The 20,195-nt window shown below is 41.3% G+C and overlaps 1 protein-coding gene across 2 annotated transcripts; it reads left to right on the top strand.

Annotated features, from left to right (window-relative positions):
• Positions 1–1,115: 1,115 nt before the first annotated feature.
• On the top strand, positions 1,116–18,158 carry LOC110499746 (twinfilin-1). Of its 2 annotated transcripts, XM_036945214.1 has the most exons (10): positions 1,116–1,237; positions 2,125–2,261; positions 4,869–4,946; positions 5,400–5,578; positions 6,357–6,452; positions 6,945–7,049; positions 13,398–13,523; positions 15,456–15,606; positions 15,795–15,916; positions 17,561–18,158. In XM_036945214.1, exons 1-10 carry the CDS (start codon positions 1,131–1,133, stop codon positions 17,723–17,725), a joined length of 1,266 nt encoding a protein of 421 aa, XP_036801109.1. In that variant the 5' UTR covers positions 1,116–1,130; the 3' UTR covers positions 17,726–18,158. The 2 variants fall into 2 exon arrangements, with proteins under 2 accessions (XP_036801109.1, XP_036801110.1); XM_036945215.1 differs by lacking the exons at positions 1,116–1,237; positions 2,125–2,261 and adding an exon at positions 3,791–3,946.
• The last annotated feature ends 2,037 nt before the right edge of the window (positions 18,159–20,195 follow it).

Raw genomic sequence — 20,195 nt, forward strand, 5'->3', positions numbered from 1 at the left:
GGAGTCGCAACGTATTCCGCTACCAACCTCAGTCATTTATCATCCCGGTTGTCGGTTCCAGGTGGTTTGTCCTTATTTATAGATAGCAATAATTGTTTCACCTCTTCCACACTAACTTTGCAGAATCCTAAGCCACAGTGCTTGTCTTTCATTATTTGGTCCGTTATTGTCACGTTCTTTTGTATTTTGTATTTGTGTAGTGTTCACGTTATCGTCTTTCATTAAACATGTTGAACAGGAACTACGCTGCATTTTGGTCCTCCTCTCCTTCCCAGGAAGGAAACCGTTACAGTTATGCATCAATATAAAGGCTCAGCATTTGTTGTTTGCTAATCTTGTCAACAAAAACAAAAGTGGTTGGCAATATCAAAGGGTTTGTCATGAATGAGTCATCAGCCCTAATCAAGGGTGGAGCTGAATGAGTCATCAGCCCTAATCAAGGGTGGAGCTGAATGAGTCATCAGCCCTAATCAAGGGTGGAGCTGAATGAGTCATCAGCCCTAATCAAGGGTGGAGCTGAATGAGTCATCAGCCCTAATCAAGGGTGGAGCTGAATGAGTCATCAGCCCTAATCAAGGGTGGAGCTGAATGAGTCATCAGCCCTAATCAAGGGTGGAGTTGAATGAGTCATCAGTCCTAATCAAGGTTGGAGCTGAATGAGTCATCAGCCCTAATCAAGGGTGGAGCTGAATGAGTCATCAGCCCTAATCAAGGGTGGAGCTGAATGAGTCATCAGCCCTAATCAAGGGTGGAGCTGAATGAGTCATCAGCCCTAATCAAGGGTGGAGCTGAATGAGCTTTTCTGCCTAGAATTTGATTTAAGGTACTCCAGAGCTTTTTACTATCGTTCTTTAAATCATGTATATGTGTTCCATAGTATAGTTTCTTTTTGTTAAGTTTAATATGTTTGCCAATCTTCTGTGTTGCCAGACTTATTATTATATAGCCAATGTTTTTATGAGGCGAGAGAGGATGCCTATAGAAAATCTCTAGAGACTCATGAAAGCAACTGCAGAGACCTAAAGACGACTTCATCAAAAACTGCATGACCTTTGATCACATGATTTTTGTAAAGTTCATGAAGTCAATGTAACCATAATGCAACACACTTTGAAAGGCGGTGACCAACGATGGTCACTGACTTGATAAAAGTGATCCTCTCGAACCCGCCCATTGTCCTGCCTAAGTTGGCAGCAACTCCACAACCTATGACTGCACTGCTATCGCTTTACGTGAGGTACAGTTGACTTTAAAGGCTATGCTTAGATACTACTGTTTTGATTTGTACAGTAATTTAACATCAACTACTACTGTAATAGACCGAGAGACATAATGACTAGACAAATGGCTATATCCCAAATGGCACCCTATTCCCTATATAGTGCACTACTTTTGATCTAAAGTAGTCCACTATAAAGTGAATAGGGTGCCATCTGGGACACTCGCATATAGTGGACATGCAGACACATCCACTGTAAGAGGCTTACCGTGTACATCCACTGAGTACACTGGTCTGTTTATGATTCCCATTCACAATTTCTGTTGAAACCATTCCTTCTGAATCACAAAATGAATTGTTCTGAATCTAAAGCATATTCTGATTAGGAGTGAACTGACATTTTTGAAAGGACTATCGATAAACTCTGACTGTACTGTATGGTGGTGGACATAGTAGTGTTGGAGTTGAAACACCAACATGATGTATGACAGGGACAACTGGGTACTGTAGGGGAGAATATAGCTGCCAAAACTCTGACTGTACTGTATGGTGGTGGACATAGTAGTGTTGGAGTTGAAACACCAACATGAGGTATGACAGGGACAACTGGGTACTGTAGGGGAGAATATAGCTGCCAAAACTCTCACCTAAAAAGTTGTTTTTGTGTTTAATAGACTGAAATATTTCGTTTCAGGCTATATTATCAGTAGGTATGAAAACAGATTTCTCCCGGCCACACTAATCAAAGAGAACAACCAAACAATGAAGTGCCTGTCATTGTTAATACACAGTCTACCGTTGCCAAACCATCAGATCTTATCTATAGTAGTTTGAATATATTTGTCTATGAGTCTAACCCATTTACATGACTGTGACTGCACTACACTCTGTCCTTCTGCCTTCAGGAGATCAGCAGTAATAGCAGGTCTCCCTCTGGGGCAGGGTGTGGTGGAGGTGCCCCACCCTGAGCACTCCTTCCCTGGGGTTAAAATGACCCTGCTCTGCCTCTGTGGATCCAGGACTACAAGAGGAGTGTGTGGAGGTAAAGCTTCAAACCACACGACTGCTATGAATCCAATGACATGGTAGAATCTGAGCAGGTCCACTAGATTAGTAGCTGCTGAGGAAAACGTGGCAACACCCAACGGTTTAGTTGGAATCTGTGGTGTAAAACTCCTAGGAGCTGTAGCTCTTCTGACAGTATGAGAAAATGTAAATCCTTTGAGGGGTTGAAGGCCTATTGCAGTATGCATGGCGTATTGGTATTGAGCAGTGTTATACTGGATAGATAGGATACAATTCAGATATTACAATGAGATAGTTGTTGTTGTGACCTATTTGTTGAATGACAATTATTCATCTGTCCAATAGTAATAGTAATGGATTTGATTTGTATAACAAATCAAAGTGTATTTGTCACCTGTGCCGAATACAACAGGTGTAGTAGACCTTACAGTGAAATGCTTACTTACAGGCCCTAACCAACAGTGCGATTTTTAAGTAAAAAATAGGTATTAGGTGAACAATAGATAAGTAAAGAAATAAAACAACAGTAAAAAGACATTTGAAAATAACAGTAGCGAGGCTATATACAGTAGCAAGGCTATATACAGTAGCGAGACTATTAACAGTAGAGAGGCTATATACAGTAGAGGCTATATACAGTAGAGGCTATATACAGTAGAGAGGCTATATACAGTAGCAAGGCTATATACAGTAGAGAGGCTATATACAGGCACCAGTTAATCGGGCTGATTGAGGTAGTATGTACATGTAGATATGGTTAAAGTGACTATGTATATATGATGAACAGAGAGTAGCAGTAGCGTAAAAGAGGGGTTGGCAGGTGGTGGGTGGAGGGACACAATGCAGATAGTCAGGGTGGCCAATGTGCGGCGGCACCGGTTAGTCAGGCTAATTGAGGTAGTCTGTCCATATATGAAAAACAGAGAGTAGAGGCAGCGTAAAAGAGGGGTTGGGGAGGGGGGTTGGGGGGACAATGCAAATAGTCCAGGTAGCCATTTGATTACTTGTTCAGGAGTCTTATGGCTTGGGGGTAAAAACTGTTGAGAAGCCTTTTTGTCCTAGACTTGGCACTCCGGTACCGCTTGCCATGCGGTAGTAGAGAGAACAGTCTATGACTGGGGTGGCTGCGGTCTTTGACAATTTTTTAGGGCCGTCCTCTGACACCGCCTGGTGTAGAGGTCCTGGATGGCAGGCAGCTTAACCCCAGTGATGTACTGGGCCGTACGCACTACCTTCTGTAGTGCCTTGCGGTTGTAGGCTGAGCAGTTGCCGTACAAGGCAGCCACATCTTTTTAGTTTCCTGAGGGGGAATAGGCTTTGTCGTGCTCTCTTCACAATTGTCTTGGTGTGTTTGGTGCTCTGTGAAAGTGTAACAATCAGTTCAATTGTACACATTCTCCTCCTCATCATAACCAAAAATGAATGATTGAAAAACACTGTATCATAGAGAGACCTAGTAATAATAATAATAATGATAACACAGTAGTAGTATTCAACATTGGAACTTATCAACTACGTGCGCGTTATTGCTCCATCGTCACATGATACAGTTGCTGCTGCGTGATGACATCACAGCTAGAGGCAGGTCAAGTTACTGTAGTTCGGTTTCTTCTTCCTTGTTCTTTCCCTTCAGTCATCTACCGGCCCGGCGACCCAAAGCAAAGCAGACAGACATAATGTCCCATCAAACGGGCATACAAGGTAAATACGCACATTTCTGCTTATTGTCTCCAGCTGTTGAAACCACAACGGAATATACGATGCAATCGTCGTCCATGACAGATTTGATTTAAAAGGATTAAAGTCATAGGGAAATTGATCATGTTGTATGTGTGTCGTTCTGCATCATCAGCGAGAATAAGCAGTGCTTTCTGCTCTGTGGAAGTTGCTTCGGGCTTCACGGTGCACTGGGCGAATGAGAAGAATCTATGACAAGTGTATTCAGCGATGCGTTGTACTAATATGGTCGCGCTGCTGCGATTCAACTGAGATTGTTACGCCGCATAAACACTAGCAGTTTTGTCATCAAGCCCCGTGCTGCTGCAGCAGGCTCTGGTCTGTAACGCGTGTCAAAGGTCTTTTACTAGGGAACAAGCCGCCCATTCATCAAATGCCTAAAGTTAATCTGGGTAACATTTATGGCCAAGATTACTGTTGCCCTTTTGACGTTTGTTCGTTTTGGGGATGAGATAACGTTTGATGCAACTGTGTCGATTTTTATGTAACAACTGACTGTCTAGTAAAATGTGGGTCACCTATTTTGGCCAGTAGGCTATCAGAGCTATCTTTATTTATCATGGCACGACAAAGTGTGATACAATTACGGTACATTGAAGTCATTGCTGTTTTTGGTTTTGCTCTTATGCGTCTTGAATACTTGACGTTCATTCTCTGTCTCTATACTATAGTCAATGACCCAAGATAGATCAGCTGCCTGTACTAATCTTTTCTTGAAACCTTTTTTTGATAAACACACCAATCCATAATTCATTTGACCAGTATATTCCACACTTGACTGTTAGGTAATAGGCTATTCCCCATGCTTGTGTTCCCTGAATGTCCCTGCTGTATGAATAGCCAATGTGTGTGTATAAAAAGGTGACTGCTTGCTTTGACTTCACAGCTGCGGAGGAAGTGAAAGACATCTTTGCTAAGGCGAGGAACGGAGCCTATCGCCTGCTGAAGGTCGTCATTGAGATGGGTGAGTATGTAGCCTGCCTAGCCTACAGCTGATCAACTCAATCACACCTATTGATCAGAGATGAGTCCTACCCATCGCTGTATGCCAACATGATCAATGGGTAAAAAGATAAGTTCAGTAGTTTGTTGATTGGTTACAACTGGTTATATTTACTGTGATGTTGAAGACATACTGTGATCTGAAAAGTAGATTGTATTGTACTGAATTGTATTGCACTGTCTTGTACTGTATTGCAGTGTGCTTTATTGTATTGTACTGTATTAGTTATTACACTTCATGTCATTTGTAAGATATCTGTTGGTTGGTTGCCTTTACTGCACTGCAATCTCAGATACTGTATATCTTACCTGAAAAGACAGAACAGAATTGATGTTGATATGTACCTGTTCCCATAGTTACATATTGTATATCACTGTAATAAATCCACCATGTCCCTCCTTGTTGTTATTCCAGAGACTCTGGTGCTGGGAGGCACCAAGCATGCGTCTAAGAAGTGGGACCAGGAGTATGATGCCTATGTGCTGCCTCTCCTACAGGAGGACATGCCCTCCTATCTCCTGTACAGGCTGGACTCTACTAACAACCAGGGATATGAGTGGATCTTCCTGGCCTGGTCACCTGACCGCTCACCTGTATGTTGATATGTTTATCGGTTTCTTTCTGACTTTGTTCATTCATCAATATATTGGTTGGGAGCAAATTCTCTTCTTTTTTTGTTGTTAGTCAAGACTACCTCTGGAATGCCATAGACATGACAGTTTTTACTTCCCTTAAACTACTGTTTCACCTTCTTAACACAACTGTCATGGTGTCCGTTAGGGCATTTAAAAGTCTCTCTGTTTATTCCATAGTCTAATAAGCCAGAATACTGTCTACAATAAGACTCTATTTAGAGAACTATGAACCCACAGTCTAGTCCTCACTACAGGTAAAGCACAACAGGGAGAATGTAACAGGCCACACACAGTGCTGCTTTCAAACACACATCTGGTCTGTGGTTGTCTAACTATAGAGGAGGAACCCTTACCACTGGGTGAGAGAATTGTTGACTTTAAACAGGTTTTTAGATGAAGGAAAATCCTCTTATGGTTCATATAAGTATGTCAAAAGCTGCCCCCCATTGAAAAAAGTGATTATTTATGCTTAGCTAATGCTAACATTTTGAAGAGACTGTTGAGCGAAAAGGCTAGCTTATTGTTGTGCTAAACTAGCATATTTGCAATTCTAATGTTAGCTTGCAGGAAGCATGAACCTGGCTTCCATCCCAAACCTCAATGTAACAGCCAAAATGGTCGATGTTTCTGAGATGTCTGTATGAAATAGCATTGTGTTCTTGTTTAGATTGCCACCTACAGTCATATTTAGCCGTTAGTGCAGTACTAAAAACATGAATTCCTCCAACTTCTACAGGTTAGACAGAAGATGTTGTATGCTGCTACAAGAGCTACACTGAAGAAGGAGTTTGGGGGTGGACACATTAAAGATGAAATATTTGGCACAGTGGAGGTATGTTGACGAATCTGAAGAAACTCCTCATTATTTTCTGGCTTATAGGCCCTAGTGGGCTTGCAGTTTTGGCAATAACGTTTCAAGGAAAGTCGCTGTTGGTTGCGCCATTTGTCGCTAGATGACATCATGACATGTTTATGCTGTCCCTCATTCCCTCATGACAAATTATCCAACGCAAAACAAGATAGAATCCTTTAAGGACAACAAAAAGGAACCGATTTAAATAATTAAACACCACACAAAAAAATAGAGTAGATAGCTTTTTGAGAAAATGCTATTTTTTTTTTGCTTTCTTTTAATTATTAATATTATGTATGCCTTGGAGAGCTGTGGGGTCATTTAACAACAAGGAAGTGATTTAATACATTCACTTCACTCTTTGCAGCTTTGGGGGGAGGGAGTGAAGAGAGGATCCTATATAAGCACTGCTACTCTAAATGCGAACCCTGAGCTCCAGTCCACCTCTCTCACGGTCCTCTCTCTCCCCAGGATGATGTGTCTCTGAGTGGGTACAGGAAGTACCTGATAGCACAGGCTGCTCCACAACCACTGACTGCTGCTGAGGAGGAGCTGAGGCAGATCAAACTGAGCGAGGTAGAGAGACACACACACACACAGATGTACATACACTCTTAGGAAAAAAGGTGCTATCTAGAACCTAAAAGGGTTCTTCGGCTGTCCCCATAGGAGACCACTTTGAAGAACCCTTTTTGGTTCCAAGTAGAACCCTTTTAGATTCCTTGTAGAGCCCTTTTCAAAGAGGGTTCTTCATGAAACCAAAAATGGTTCTATCTGGAACCAAAAAGGGTTCTCCTATGAGGACAGCCAAAGAACCCTTTTGGAACCCTTTTTTCTAAGAGTTTACACACACACACACACAAAATAATTTCCACAACAAAGGACTTTGCAGCTAGCACGTTTGGATTTTTTAAAAAATGTATTAGGCTTTAGTGGAGAGAGGCATCGGGCAATTTACAACAGGCAATCAATAACAGATCAATGAAGTGGAAAGATGTTTACACGCTACACTAAAAAGCCTGACTTCTGCCCCAGATCCCCCTGGCTGCATGCATTCATAATAATACTATGAGGCATTTTTCTATTTATATCGGAGTGATGATGTCACACACACACGTTTTGATCTTCTTTCCTCGTGGGGGCCAACAATTAACCTGAAACCTGAACCGTAACCCTGAACCTAGCTCCTAAATCTAACCACCAACCTCTTAACCTAACCTTAATTGCAACCCTAAACCTAACCCCTAGGGTTAAAATAGCCTTTGTCCTCATGGGGATGTGGGAAATGTCCCGACGAGGGAGAATTTTCCTTGTTCTACTATCCTTGTGGGGTCTTTTGGGGATTTTCGGTCCCCACAAGAATAGAAGGACCAACCCCCAGTCCCCCCCCAGTCCCACCCACACACACTCCACTACTCCCTGAAACAAATCATCTCAGCAGGTTGATATGGGTTGTCCCTGTAGGCTGGAGGAGACTAGACCAGATAACTCCTCTCTGCCGGTCCATTTGGTTTATTTATTAATCTCTGTATACCCATCAGATTTCATACTAAAAGGTTTATCGTTCCCAACTAAACATTCACACTGTAAAGCGTAGTAAAAATAGCATGTGAATTTACTTCACCAAAAACACATAGCACCTTTTTTTCTGAGAGTGTATCTGGAACCTAAAAGGGTTCTTCTGCTGTCCCAATATTATACAAAATAAATTAGAATTGTATTAAATATGACAACTATTTGAAGAAACCTTTTTAATTCCAGGTAGAACCCTTTTGGTTCCAGGTAGAACTCTTTGGGGTTCTATGTAAAACCCTTTTCACATAGGGTTCTGCCTGGAACCAAAAAAGGTTATCCTGTGGGGACAGCCAAAGAACCCTTTTGGAACCCTTTTTTCTAAGAATGTAGCTTCCTATATCAGTGGAGTGTAGCTTCCTATATCAGTGGAGTGTAGCTTCCTGTATCAGTGGAGTGTAGCTTCCTGTGTCAGTGGAGTGTAGCTTCCTGTGTCAGTGGAGTGTAGCTTCCTGTGTCAGTGGAGTGTAGCTTCCTGTGTCAGTGGAGTGTAGCTTCCTGTATCAGTGGAGTGTAGCTTCCTGTGTCAGTGGAGTGTAGCTTCCTGTGTCAGTGGAGTGTAGCTTCCTGTGTCAGTGGAGTGTAGCTTCCGGTGTCAGTGGAGTGTAGCTTCCTGTGTCAGTGGAGTGTAGCTTCCTGTGTCAGTGGAGTGTAGCTTCCTGTGTCAGTGGAGTGTAGCTTCCGGTGTCGGTGGAGTGTAGCTTCCGGTGTCGGTGGAGTGTAGCTTCCTGTGTCGGTGGAGTGTAGCTTCCTGTGTCGGTGGAGTGTAGCTTCCGGTGTCGGTGGAGTGTAGCTTCCTGTGTCGGTGGAGTGTAGCTTCCTGTGTCGGTGGAGTGTAGCTTCCGGTGTCGGTGGAGTGTAGCTTCCTGTGTCGGTGGAGTGTAGCTTCCTGTGTCGGTGGAGTGTAGCTTCTGGTGTCGGTGGAGTGGAGTGGAGCTACCTGTGTCGGTGGAGTGTAGCTTCCTGTGTCGGTGGAGTGTAGCTTCCTGTGTCGGTGGAGTGTAGCTTCCGGTGTCGGTGGAGTGGAGTGGAGCTACCTGTGTCGGTGGAGTGGAGTGGAGCTACCTGTGTCGGTGGAGTGGAGTGGAGCTACCTGTGTCGGTGGAGTGGAGTGGAGCTACCTGTGTCGGTGGAGTGGAGTGGAGCTACCTGTGTCGGTGGAGTGGAGTGGAGCTACCTGTGTCGGTGGAGTGGAGTGGAGCTACCTGTGTCGGTGGAGTGGAGTGGAGCTACCTGTGTCGGTGGAGTGGAGTGGAGCTACCTGTGTCGGTGGAGTGGAGTGGAGCTACCTGTGCCAATATACCTACAGTGCCATCGGAAAGTGTTCACACCCTGCCTTATTCTAAAATGTATAAAAAATGTTTTTTTAAAGTCTGTAATCTACACACAATAGTCCATAATGACAAATTGATAAAGTTTTTTTATTATTTTTTATTGTCAGATGTATTAAAAATAAGTACAGAAATACCTTATTTACATAAGTATTCAGACACTTTGCTTGAGACTTCAAATTGAGCTCGGCTGCATCCTGTTTCCATTAATCATCCTTGAGAAGTTTCTACAACTTGATTGGAGTCCACCTGTGGTAAATTCAATTGATTGGACATTATTTGAAAAGGCACACACCTGTCTATATAAGGTCCCACAGTTGACAGTACATGTCAGAGCAAAAACCAAGCCATGAGGTCGAAGGAATTGTCCGTAGAGCTCCGAGACAGGATTGTGTCTGTAGGAAACCTGGCACCATCCCTACGGTGAAGCATGGTTGTGGCAGCATCATCCTGTGGGGATGTTTTTCAGCGGCAGGGACTGGGAGATTAGTCAGGATCGAGGCAAAGATGAATGGAGCAAAGCATAGAGAGATCCTTGAAAAATCTGCTCCAAAGTCCTCAGGACCTCAGACTGGGGTGAAGGTTTACCATCCAACAGCACAACAACCCTAAGCACACAGCCAAGACGATGCAGGAGTGGCAGGGAAAAGTATCTGAATGTCCTTGAGTGGCCAAGCCAGAGCCCGGACTTGAACCCGATTGAACATCTCTGGAGAGACCTGAAAATAGCTGTGCAGAAAGGCTCCCCATCCAACCTGACAGAGCTTGAAAGAATCTGCAGAGGAGAATGGGAGAAACTCCCCAAATACGTGTGTGCCAAGCTTGTAGCATCATACCCAAGAAGACTCTGCTGTAATCGCTGACTAAGGTGCTTCAACAAAGTACTAACACATTTTTGCTTTGTCATTATGGGGTATTGTGTGTATAGTACATTGATGAGAAGAAAGAAAAGGCTTTAATCAATTTCAGAATAAATCTGTAACGTAACAACATGTGGAATCCAGGGATCTGTGGACTATATTGTTTGATGTTTATACACCCTCATGACTCCATAAAAGGATAGGGTCATTCTTCATCTGCCCTATAGGCCTATTTCATAGAGCCACCCTCACAAATACAGTAGCCTCAACCAACTGGGAAGGTTTATATTGAGATCCCAGCTGTGTGGGCAAGATGATTATCCACTAATCTACATGCGAGTAAAGAGGCTTTCTGATATTTATTATTCATTTGCTGAGAGACCCGTTCCTTGTATTAAGTAGATGGATGAAAAAACAGCAGCCCAATCCTTTAGGTACAAGAGATTATCAGGTCAGTGGTAATCTCATTCAGTCAAGCCGAACATGGCATGTCAGGAGTGTGAATGTTATGAGGGCTGTACTAACACATGACAGGTCAGTGGTAATCTCATTCAGTCAAGCCGAACATGGCATGTCAGGAGTATGAATGTTATGAGGGCTGTACTAACACATGACAGGTCAGTGGTAATCTCATTCAGTCAAGCCGAACATGGCATGTCAGGAGTGTGAATGTTATGAGGGCTGTACTAACACATGACAGGTCAGTGGTAATCTCATTCAGTCAAGCCGAACATGGCATGTCAGGAGTGTGAATGTTATGAGGGCTGTACTAACACATGACAGGTCAGTGGTAATCTCATTCAGTCAAGCCGAACATGGCATGTCAGGAGTGTGAATGTTATGAGGGCTGTAGTAACACATGACAGGTCAGTGGTAATCTCATTCAGTCAAGCCGAACATGGCATGTCAGGAGTGTGAATGTTATGAGGGCTGTACTAACACATGACAGGTCAGTGGTAATCTCATTCAGTCAAGCCGAACATGGCATGTCAGGAGTGTGAATGTTATGAGGGCTGTACTAACACATGACAGGTCAGTGGTAATCTCATTCAGTCAAGCCGAACATGGCATGTCAGGAGTGTGAATGTTATGAGGGCTGTAGTAACACATGACAGGTTCGGTGGTAATCTCATTCAGTCAAGCCGAACATGGCATGTCAGGAGTGTGAATGTTATGAGGGCTGTACTAACACATGACAGGTCAGTGGTAATCTCATTCAGTCAAGCCGAACATGGCATGTCAGGAGTGTGAATGTTATGAGGGCTGTACTAACACATGACAGGTCAGTGGTAATCTCATTCAGTCAAGCCGAACATGGCATGTCAGGAGTGTGAATGTTATGAGGGCTGTACTAACACATGACAGGTCAGTGGTAATCTCATTCAGTCAAGCCGAACATGGCATGTCAGGAGTGTGAATGTTATGAGGGCTGTACTAACACATGACAGGTCAGTGGTAATCTCATTCAGTCAAGCCGAACATGGCATGTCAGGAGTGTGAATGTTATGAGGGCTGTACTAACACATGACAGGTCAGTGGTAATCTCATTCAGTCAAGCCGAACATGGCATGTCAGGAGTGTGAATGTTATGAGGGCTGTACTAACACATGACAGGTCAGTGGTAATCTCATTCAGTCAAGCCGAACATGGCATGTCAGGAGTGTGAATGTTATGAGGGCTGTACTAACACATGACAGGTCAGTGGTAATCTCATTCAGTCAAGCCGAACATGGCATGTCAGGAGTGTGAATGTTATGAGGGCTGTACTAACACATGACAGGTCAGTGGTAATCTCATTCAGTCAAGCCGAACATGGCATGTCAGGAGTGTGAATGTTATGAGGGCTGTACTAACACATGACAGGTCAGTGGTAATCTCATTCAGTCAAGCCGAACATGGCATGTCAGGAGTGTGAATGTTATGAGGGCTGTACTAACACATGACAGGTCAGTGGTAATCTCATTCAGTCAAGCCGAACATGGCATGTCAGGAGTGTGAATGTTATGAGGGCTGTACTAACACATGACAGGTCAGTGGTAATCTCATTCAGTCAAGCCGAACATGGCATGTCAGGAGTGTGAATGTTATGAGGGCTGTACTAACACATGACAGGTCAGTGGCAATCTCATTCAGTCAAGCCGAACATGGCATGTCAGGAGTGTGAATGTTATGAGGGCTGTACTAACACATGACAGGTCAGTGGCAATCTCATTCAGTCAAGCCGAACATGGCATGTCAGGAGTGTGAATGTTATGAGGGCTGTACTAACACATGACAGGTCAGTGGCAATCTCATTCAGTCAAGCCGAACATGGCATGTCAGGAGTGTGAATGTTATGAGGGCTGTACTAACACATGACAGGTCAGTGGCAATCTCATTCAGTCAAGCCGAACATGGCATGTCAGGAGTGTGAATGTTATGAGGGCTGTACTAACACATGACAGGTCAGTGGCAATCTCATTCAGTCAAGCCGAACATGGCATGTCAGGAGTGTGAATGTTATGAGGGCTGTACTAACACATGACAGGTCAGTGGCAATCTCATTCAGTCAAGCCAAACATGGCATGTCAGGAGTGTGAATGTTATGAGGGCTGTACTAACACATGACAGGTCAGTGCAGACCTTTTACATACTGATGTTATTCAATTATTATTATTTCTATTGGATATTATATTGGATAAAATGATCATTATGATATTATTATCATTATATTATTATTATTATTATTGGATATATTATTCAGAACAGTTTATTTATCTCATATCACATTGAGATCGTTTTGTTCCATGTAAGACTTTAAATGTTACCACAAGCTTTATCAATTCCTTTTTTTTTCAAGTTAAATATGTTTTTTTGTGCCTTTTCAAGAATGTATCTTTCTGTTTATCTTTTGCAAATTATTGGTGACACAAACACAAAATTGGGGTAAGGATAGACTTCCTGTTGTAGTAGTGAGTCTAGACTAGCCCGGGCCCTTCTCAAACCACGGCCTGGTGACCAATGTTGGGGTTGTCTTAGTGTGTGTGACACCTAATGACTGTTTTTGTTGTTGTGTAATTTTAGTTCCAGACCATTAGTCTGGGCCTAGGCCCTTCTCAGAAAGAAAGCCTGGTGATTTAGTTAAAACAACACCAAGTGACCATGTGTGTCCGTCCGTCCAGGTACAGACCGACATCAGTGTGGACACTAAGCAACAGACTCTGACGGGCGTGGCCTTCCCTATGCAGCGAGACGCCATCCAGGCTCTGGAACAGTTCAGAGAGAAGAAGATCAACTACGTACAGCTGGTGAGTATAGTACATCATAGTATATAGTATAGTACATCATAGTCTATAGTATCATACATAAAGTATAGAATAATATATTACAGTACATCATAATGTACAATAATATAGTATAGTACATCATAATATAGTATATACTAATATAGTACATCATAGTATATAGTATAGTACATCATAGTGTATAGTATAGTACATCATAGTATAGAATAATATATTACAGTACATCATAGTATATAGTATCGTACATAAAGTATAGAATAATATATTGCAGTACATCATAGTATATAGTATAGTACATCATAGTATAGAATAATATATTACAGTACATCATAATGTACAATAATATAGTATAGTACATCATAATATAGTATATACTAATATAGTACATCATAGTATATAGTATAGTACATCATAGTGTATAGTATAGTACATCATAGTATAGAATAATATATTACAGTACATCATAGTATATAGTATCGTACATAAAGTATAGAATAATATATTGCAGTACATCATAGTATATAGTATAGTACATCATAGTATAGAATAATATATTACAGTACATCCTAGTGTATAATAATATAGTATAGTACATCATAATATAGTATATACTAATATAGTATAGTACATCATAGTATATAATAATATATTACAGTACATCATAGTGTACAATAATATAGTATAGTACATCATAATATAGTATTTACTAATATAGTATAGTACATCATAGTGTATAATAATATAGTATAATGCATCAAAGTATAGTACATCATAGAGTAGTATAGAATAATATAGGATATAATGTAGTATAGTACACCATTATAGAACAATAGATTATAGAATATTATAGTAGAGAATACTATATACTAGTATAGAATAATATAGTTTAGTACATCATAGTATAGAATAATATAATGTAGAATAATATAGTATAGTCTAGAATAATATAGTATAGAATGATATAGAATAGTACGTCATAGTGTATCATAATATAGTATATATTAATATAGTATAGAATTGTATAGTATAGTATGGAATAATATAGTATTTAATAGTATAGAATAATATACTATAGTCTAGAATAATATAGTACAGGATTATATAGTATAGTACGTCATAGTATATCATAATATGGTATATAATAATATAGTATAGAATGTAGTATTAAATAATATAGTATATAATTATATATCATAGTATATAATCATATATTATAGTCTAGAATAATATAGTACAGAATAATATAGTATAGAATGATATGGTATTGTATAAAATAATATAGTACAGAATAGAATGATATAGAATTGTATAGTACATATAGTATAGTACATCATAGTATATAATAATACAGTATAGTCTAGAATAATATAGTATAGTCTAGAATAGTATAGTACGCCATAGTGTATTATAGTATAGAATTATATAGAATATAGTATAGAATGATATAGAATAGTATAGTACATCATAGTCTAGAATAATATATAGTATAGAATAATATAGTGTAGTATAGAATAATATAGTATGGAATGATATAGTATAATACATCATAGTATAAAATAATATAGGAAAGTATAGTATCGTAGAGAGACGCCATCCAGTATCTGGAACAGTTAAGAGAGAATAGAACCAACAAGTACAGCTGGTGCGTGTCAGTACTGTCTGGAGTCTCACCTCCTTTTATTAGAGCACAGAGACAGACAATCACTGTGTTGTTTCATTAGCAGTAGGTGTCTCTGACTAGCATGTTTCTGGATTCAACAATGCCATATAATTGCCATAGAAGACTACAATGTGATGGCTATAACACGAACTAACTAACTGGCACCACGTTACATGAAACATGATACTCAAAGCCTTATTGTATTGGATGGTTTACATTACAAAGCTTATTGAGGATTGTTTTTTGAAAAAATGCATCATCATCTGTATCAACAGGAGATTGATTTTAGGAATGAGTGTATCAAGCTGTCCAGCACCACTCCTACAGAACTGAAGGATCTGCCCAAGAGGATCCCCAAGGATGCAGCCCGATACCACTTCTTCCTGTACAAGCATTCCCACGAGGGAGACTACCTCGAGTCTACAGGTAAAGACAACGCATTAAAACATTATGAGAAGATATTACGGCATGGTTTTTTTTAATACGTTGATATTATACCACACAATCATTTTTTTAGCTTGATCTACTCTTATTCATAATTGTATTATGTTAATTCAATGTAATAACAATGTGATAAGGTGGTATTTTAAAGTGGTTTCCTGTGTGTGTTGCAGTGTTCATCTACTCCATGCCGGGGTATAAATGTAGCATCAGAGAGAGGATGCTCTACTCCAGCTGTAAGAACCCTCTCATCGATACTGTGGAGAGCAACCTGCACATCCAGATAGCCAAAAAGGTACAAGCTGGGTCTTGTTCATTATACAACCTGCACATCCAGATAGCCAAAAAGGTACAAGCTGGGTCTTGTTCATTATACAACCTGCACATCCAGATAGCCAAAAAGGTACAAGCTGGGTCTTGTTCATTATACAACCTGCACATCCAGATAGTCAGAAAGGTAAGAGCTGGGTCATGTTCATTATACAACCTGCACATCCAGATAGTCAGAAAGGTAAGAGCTGGGTCATGTTCATTATACAACCTGCACATCCAGATAGCCTAAAAGGTAAGAGCTGAGTCTTGTTCATTATACAACCTGCACATCCAGATAGCCTAAAAGGTAAGAGCTGGGTCATGTTCATTATACAACCTGCACATCCAGATAGCCTAAAAGGTAAGAGCTGGGTCATGTTCATTACACAACCTGCACATCCAGATAGCCAAAAAGGTAAGAGCTGGGTCATGTTCATTATACAACCTGCACATCCAGATAGCCTAAAAGGTAAGAGCTGGGTCTTGTTCATTATACAACCTGCACATCCAGATAGCCTAAAAGGTAAGAGCTGAGTCTTGTTCATTATACAACCTGCACATCCAGATAGTCAGAAAGGTAAGAGCTGGGTCATGTTCATTATACAACCTGCACATCCAGATAGCCTAAAAGGTAAGAGCTGGGTCATGTTCATTATACAACCTGCACATCCAGATAGCCTAAAAGGTAAGAGCTGGGTCATGTTCATTATACAACCTGCACATTCAGATAGCCTAAAAGGTAATAGCTGGGTCATGTTCATTATACAACCTGCACATCCAGATAGCCAAAAAGGTACAAGCTGGGTCATGTTCATTATACAACCTGCACATCCAGATAGTCAGAAATGTAAGAGCTGGGTCATGTTCATTATACAACCTGCACATCCAGATAGTCAGAAAGGTAAGAGCTGAGTCTTGTTCATTATACAACCTGCACATCCAGATAGCCTAAAAGGTAATAGCTGGGTCATGTTCATTATACAACCTGCACATCCAGATAGCCTAAAAGGTAAGAGCTGGGTCATGTTCATTATACAACCTGCACATTCAGATAGTCAGAAAGGTAAGAGCTGGGTCATGTTCATTATACAACCTGCACATTCAGATAGTCAGAAAGGTAAGAGCTGGGTCATGTTCATTATACAACCTGCACATCCAGATAGTCAGAAAGGTAAGAGCTGGGTCATGTTCATTATATCACACTGTAGCTAAATGTATTGCAACAGAACATTTAAACATGCACTTCACATTATATTAAGTCAGATAGTCCATCCATTTCAGTCTTGTTTTTCTTTCATTTGGAACCTGATCTCTCGTGGACAGACTGCGTAAACATAAGCATCTGACCAAAAATACGTGGGGTTTTAGTTCTGCTTTAACCCATATTATTTGGTACCTAATTAATACAACTCAGGTTCACTGCAGTGAGTCACATGAGAGGGTGACTTTCAACAGTTTAAAACACTCCTGTGAAAATACTGTAACATTATGCCAACGTAGACTGGATTTTTGCTGCAATGTATTTTTTATAGAGGAAGTCTAGTTTGCCCCTCAGTGATGGGATTTATTGTATTCCTATTAGTAGAAGTATCCCTACTAACTGATGCATTCTGATTCCCTCCCCTAGCTGGAGATTGATAACGGTGATGAACTCACCGCAGAATTCATGTACGAAGAGGTCCACCCTAAGCAGCACGCACACAAGCAGGCCTTTCCCAAACCTAAAGGCCCCGCGGGGAAGAAAGGAGGGCGCCGGATCACTAGACCACCAGGGGATGGAGAAGAAGACTAATAAAACACCCCTCCATTTTAGTCCACAATGGAACATTCCACTTAGTATATAAGAACCCTTTATCTGGTTGACTCCCAAATGGCCCCCCTATTCACTTTATAGTGCACTACTGTTGACTAGGGCCTATAGGGCTCTGGTTAAAAGGAGTGCACTATATAGGGGATAGGGTTCCATGTAGGACATAGACCATTGACATGAATCCCTCCTAATGCCCTTTAACCTCATAGACAACCAGCCTGTAGACTATATGAACTATGCACACACAGACCACCACACTAATATAAGCCATGACACTCAAACCTGTGAACTTACTTACATTAGTAGCTTGTTATTTAGACAGACAGTCGGTGCTGTGTTTTCATGATGATGAGAGAGAGAGCGAACATTTCCCTTTAGAGCTATAGCTAATGTTTTTTTATTTCTCATATTATTTGACAATGTTTTTAAAATATATGGTTCCTAATCCTGGTTCTGGAGAGCTGGATGTGTTTTTAAGATATATGGTTCCCAATCCTGGTTCTGGAGGTCCTGGAGAGCTAGAGGTTCTGGAGAGCTAGAGGTTCTGGAGGTCCTGGAGAGCTAGAGGTTCTGGAGAGCTAGAGGTTCTGGAGGTCCTGGAGAGCTAGAGGTTCTGGAGGTCCTGGAGAGCTAGAGGTTCTGGAGGTTCTGGAGAGCTAGAGGTTCTGGAGGTCCTGGAGAGCTAGAGTTTCTGGAGAGCTAGAGGTTCTGGAGGTCCTGGAGAGCTAGAGGTTCTGGAGAGCTAGAGGTTCTGGAGGTCCTGGAGAGCTAGAGGTTCTGGAGGTCCTGGAGAGCTAGAGTTTCTGGAGGTTCTGGAGAGCTAGAGTTTCTGGAGGTTCTGGAGAGCTAGAGGTTCTGGAGGTCCTGGAGAGCTAGAGGTTCTGGAGGTTCTGGAGAGCTAGAGGTTCTGGAGAGCTAGAGGTTCTGGAGGTCCTGGAGAGCTAGAGGTTCTGGAGGTCCTGGAGAGCTAGAGTTTCTGGAGAGCTAGAGGTTCTAGAGGTCCTGGAGAGCTAGAGGTTCTGGAGGTGTGTGAGATGAAAGACCTTGTGGTTTTTCTGGTGAGCATGTGATACTGATCTGAACACTTCACCTTGTTATTAGTGCTGATTTAATGCCGACAATGTTGTAGCAGTTCTATAATGCCTTGTGTAAAGTCAATCAATAGAGAATGTTGTTCCACAACCGCTAGCTCTTCAGGATCAGAGTTGAGGACTGGGTCCTATTCATGTGACACTAAAAGGAGAAAACAGAGAGGGACCACCTAGACTTGTCCAATAAGAATAGCTTGTTTTCGCTTTCTGTTGATAAATGTTTGAAAACGTTTAGCTATGGTGTGCCTAATGAATAGGACCATGCTGATGTAGAAGCTTGATTTGGGAGAGAAGAGAGGCCATGTGTGGGTCTGTGGATGTTGTTAAGAAGCCTAATGCTTTTGTATACATTTTACTGTATGCATCTAATTTGTACTACCATGTCCATAACAACTGTATGATTACATGTCAGTCCAAAATCTAGTTAGGGATTTCTCTTTCCATGTTCTTTTACTGAAGAATGAAAAATCCTATAGAAAGTATTTTTCTAGGTCTGTGATGTACTGTATGTGTGTGTGGTGTTCTGCGACTGAGAGGTCACAGCCTGAATCAGTTGAATGTCAACCGTTATCTGTTTGTCGGTCTGTGTGAGAGAGAGAGTGCCTGTGTGCGTCCGGAATGGCACCCCATTTCCTATATAGTGCACTACTTTTGACCAGGGCCCATCAGAATAGGCACCCTATTCCCTATATAGTACACTACTTTTGACCAGGGCCCATCAGAATAGGCACCCTATTCCCTATATAGTACACTACTTTTGACCAGAGCCCATCAGAATAGGCACCCTATTCCCTATATAGTAGACTACTTTTGACCAGAGCCCATCAGAATAGGCACCCTATTCCCTATATAGTACACTACTTTTGACCAGGGCCCATCAGAATAGGCACCCTATTCCCTATATATAGTGCACTACTTTTGACCCAGGTGCCATTTCAGATGCAGACCTGTTTGTCAATCAGGGTTGCTCGTTTGTGCATTTCACATCAGTGATATTAATCCCACATAATATGCAATGCTTTTCAACCACAATGCTGCAGGTCTTTCCCCACGTGACAATGTGTGTAGTACGCATGTGATGTTTATTAGAACCACAATGAAGGGAAGGGACTGTGATTCCCAGGTAAAATGTCATGGAGAATCTGTCTACTGATTCCATGAAAAGGCAAACCACTATGACATGTTCATGCTGTACTAGATTACTATGACATTATGTCATTCTGAAGGAGTCCTAGTACCTTGAAAATATCATGTTATGTAATGTCTCAAATGGTTTTTTTTTTCTATGAATGAAAATGTGTAAGGAAATGAAATAAATTAAAATATTTAAATGACATTCACTAATGTGTTTCTTGCCTGAT

Source organism: Oncorhynchus mykiss, chromosome 15 (assembly GCF_013265735.2).
Source record: "Oncorhynchus mykiss isolate Arlee chromosome 15, USDA_OmykA_1.1, whole genome shotgun sequence".
Taxonomy (NCBI): domain Eukaryota; kingdom Metazoa; phylum Chordata; class Actinopteri; order Salmoniformes; family Salmonidae; genus Oncorhynchus; species Oncorhynchus mykiss.

What these genes read in the sequence shown, in the direction of transcription:
- LOC110499746 (XM_036945214.1), top strand. Translation starts at nt 1,131, where the DNA reads ATGGTCACTGACTTGATAAAAGTGATCCTCTCGAACCCGCCCATTGTC. An exon ending in GAAGGTCGTCATTGAGATGG is followed by an intron (nt 4,947 to 5,399) that starts GTGAGTATGTAG and finishes TTGTTATTCCAG; the next exon opens with AGACTCTGGTGCTGGGAGGC. An exon ending in ACATCCAGATAGCCAAAAAG is followed by an intron (nt 15,917 to 17,560) that starts GTACAAGCTGGG and finishes TCCCTCCCCTAG; the next exon opens with CTGGAGATTGATAACGGTGA.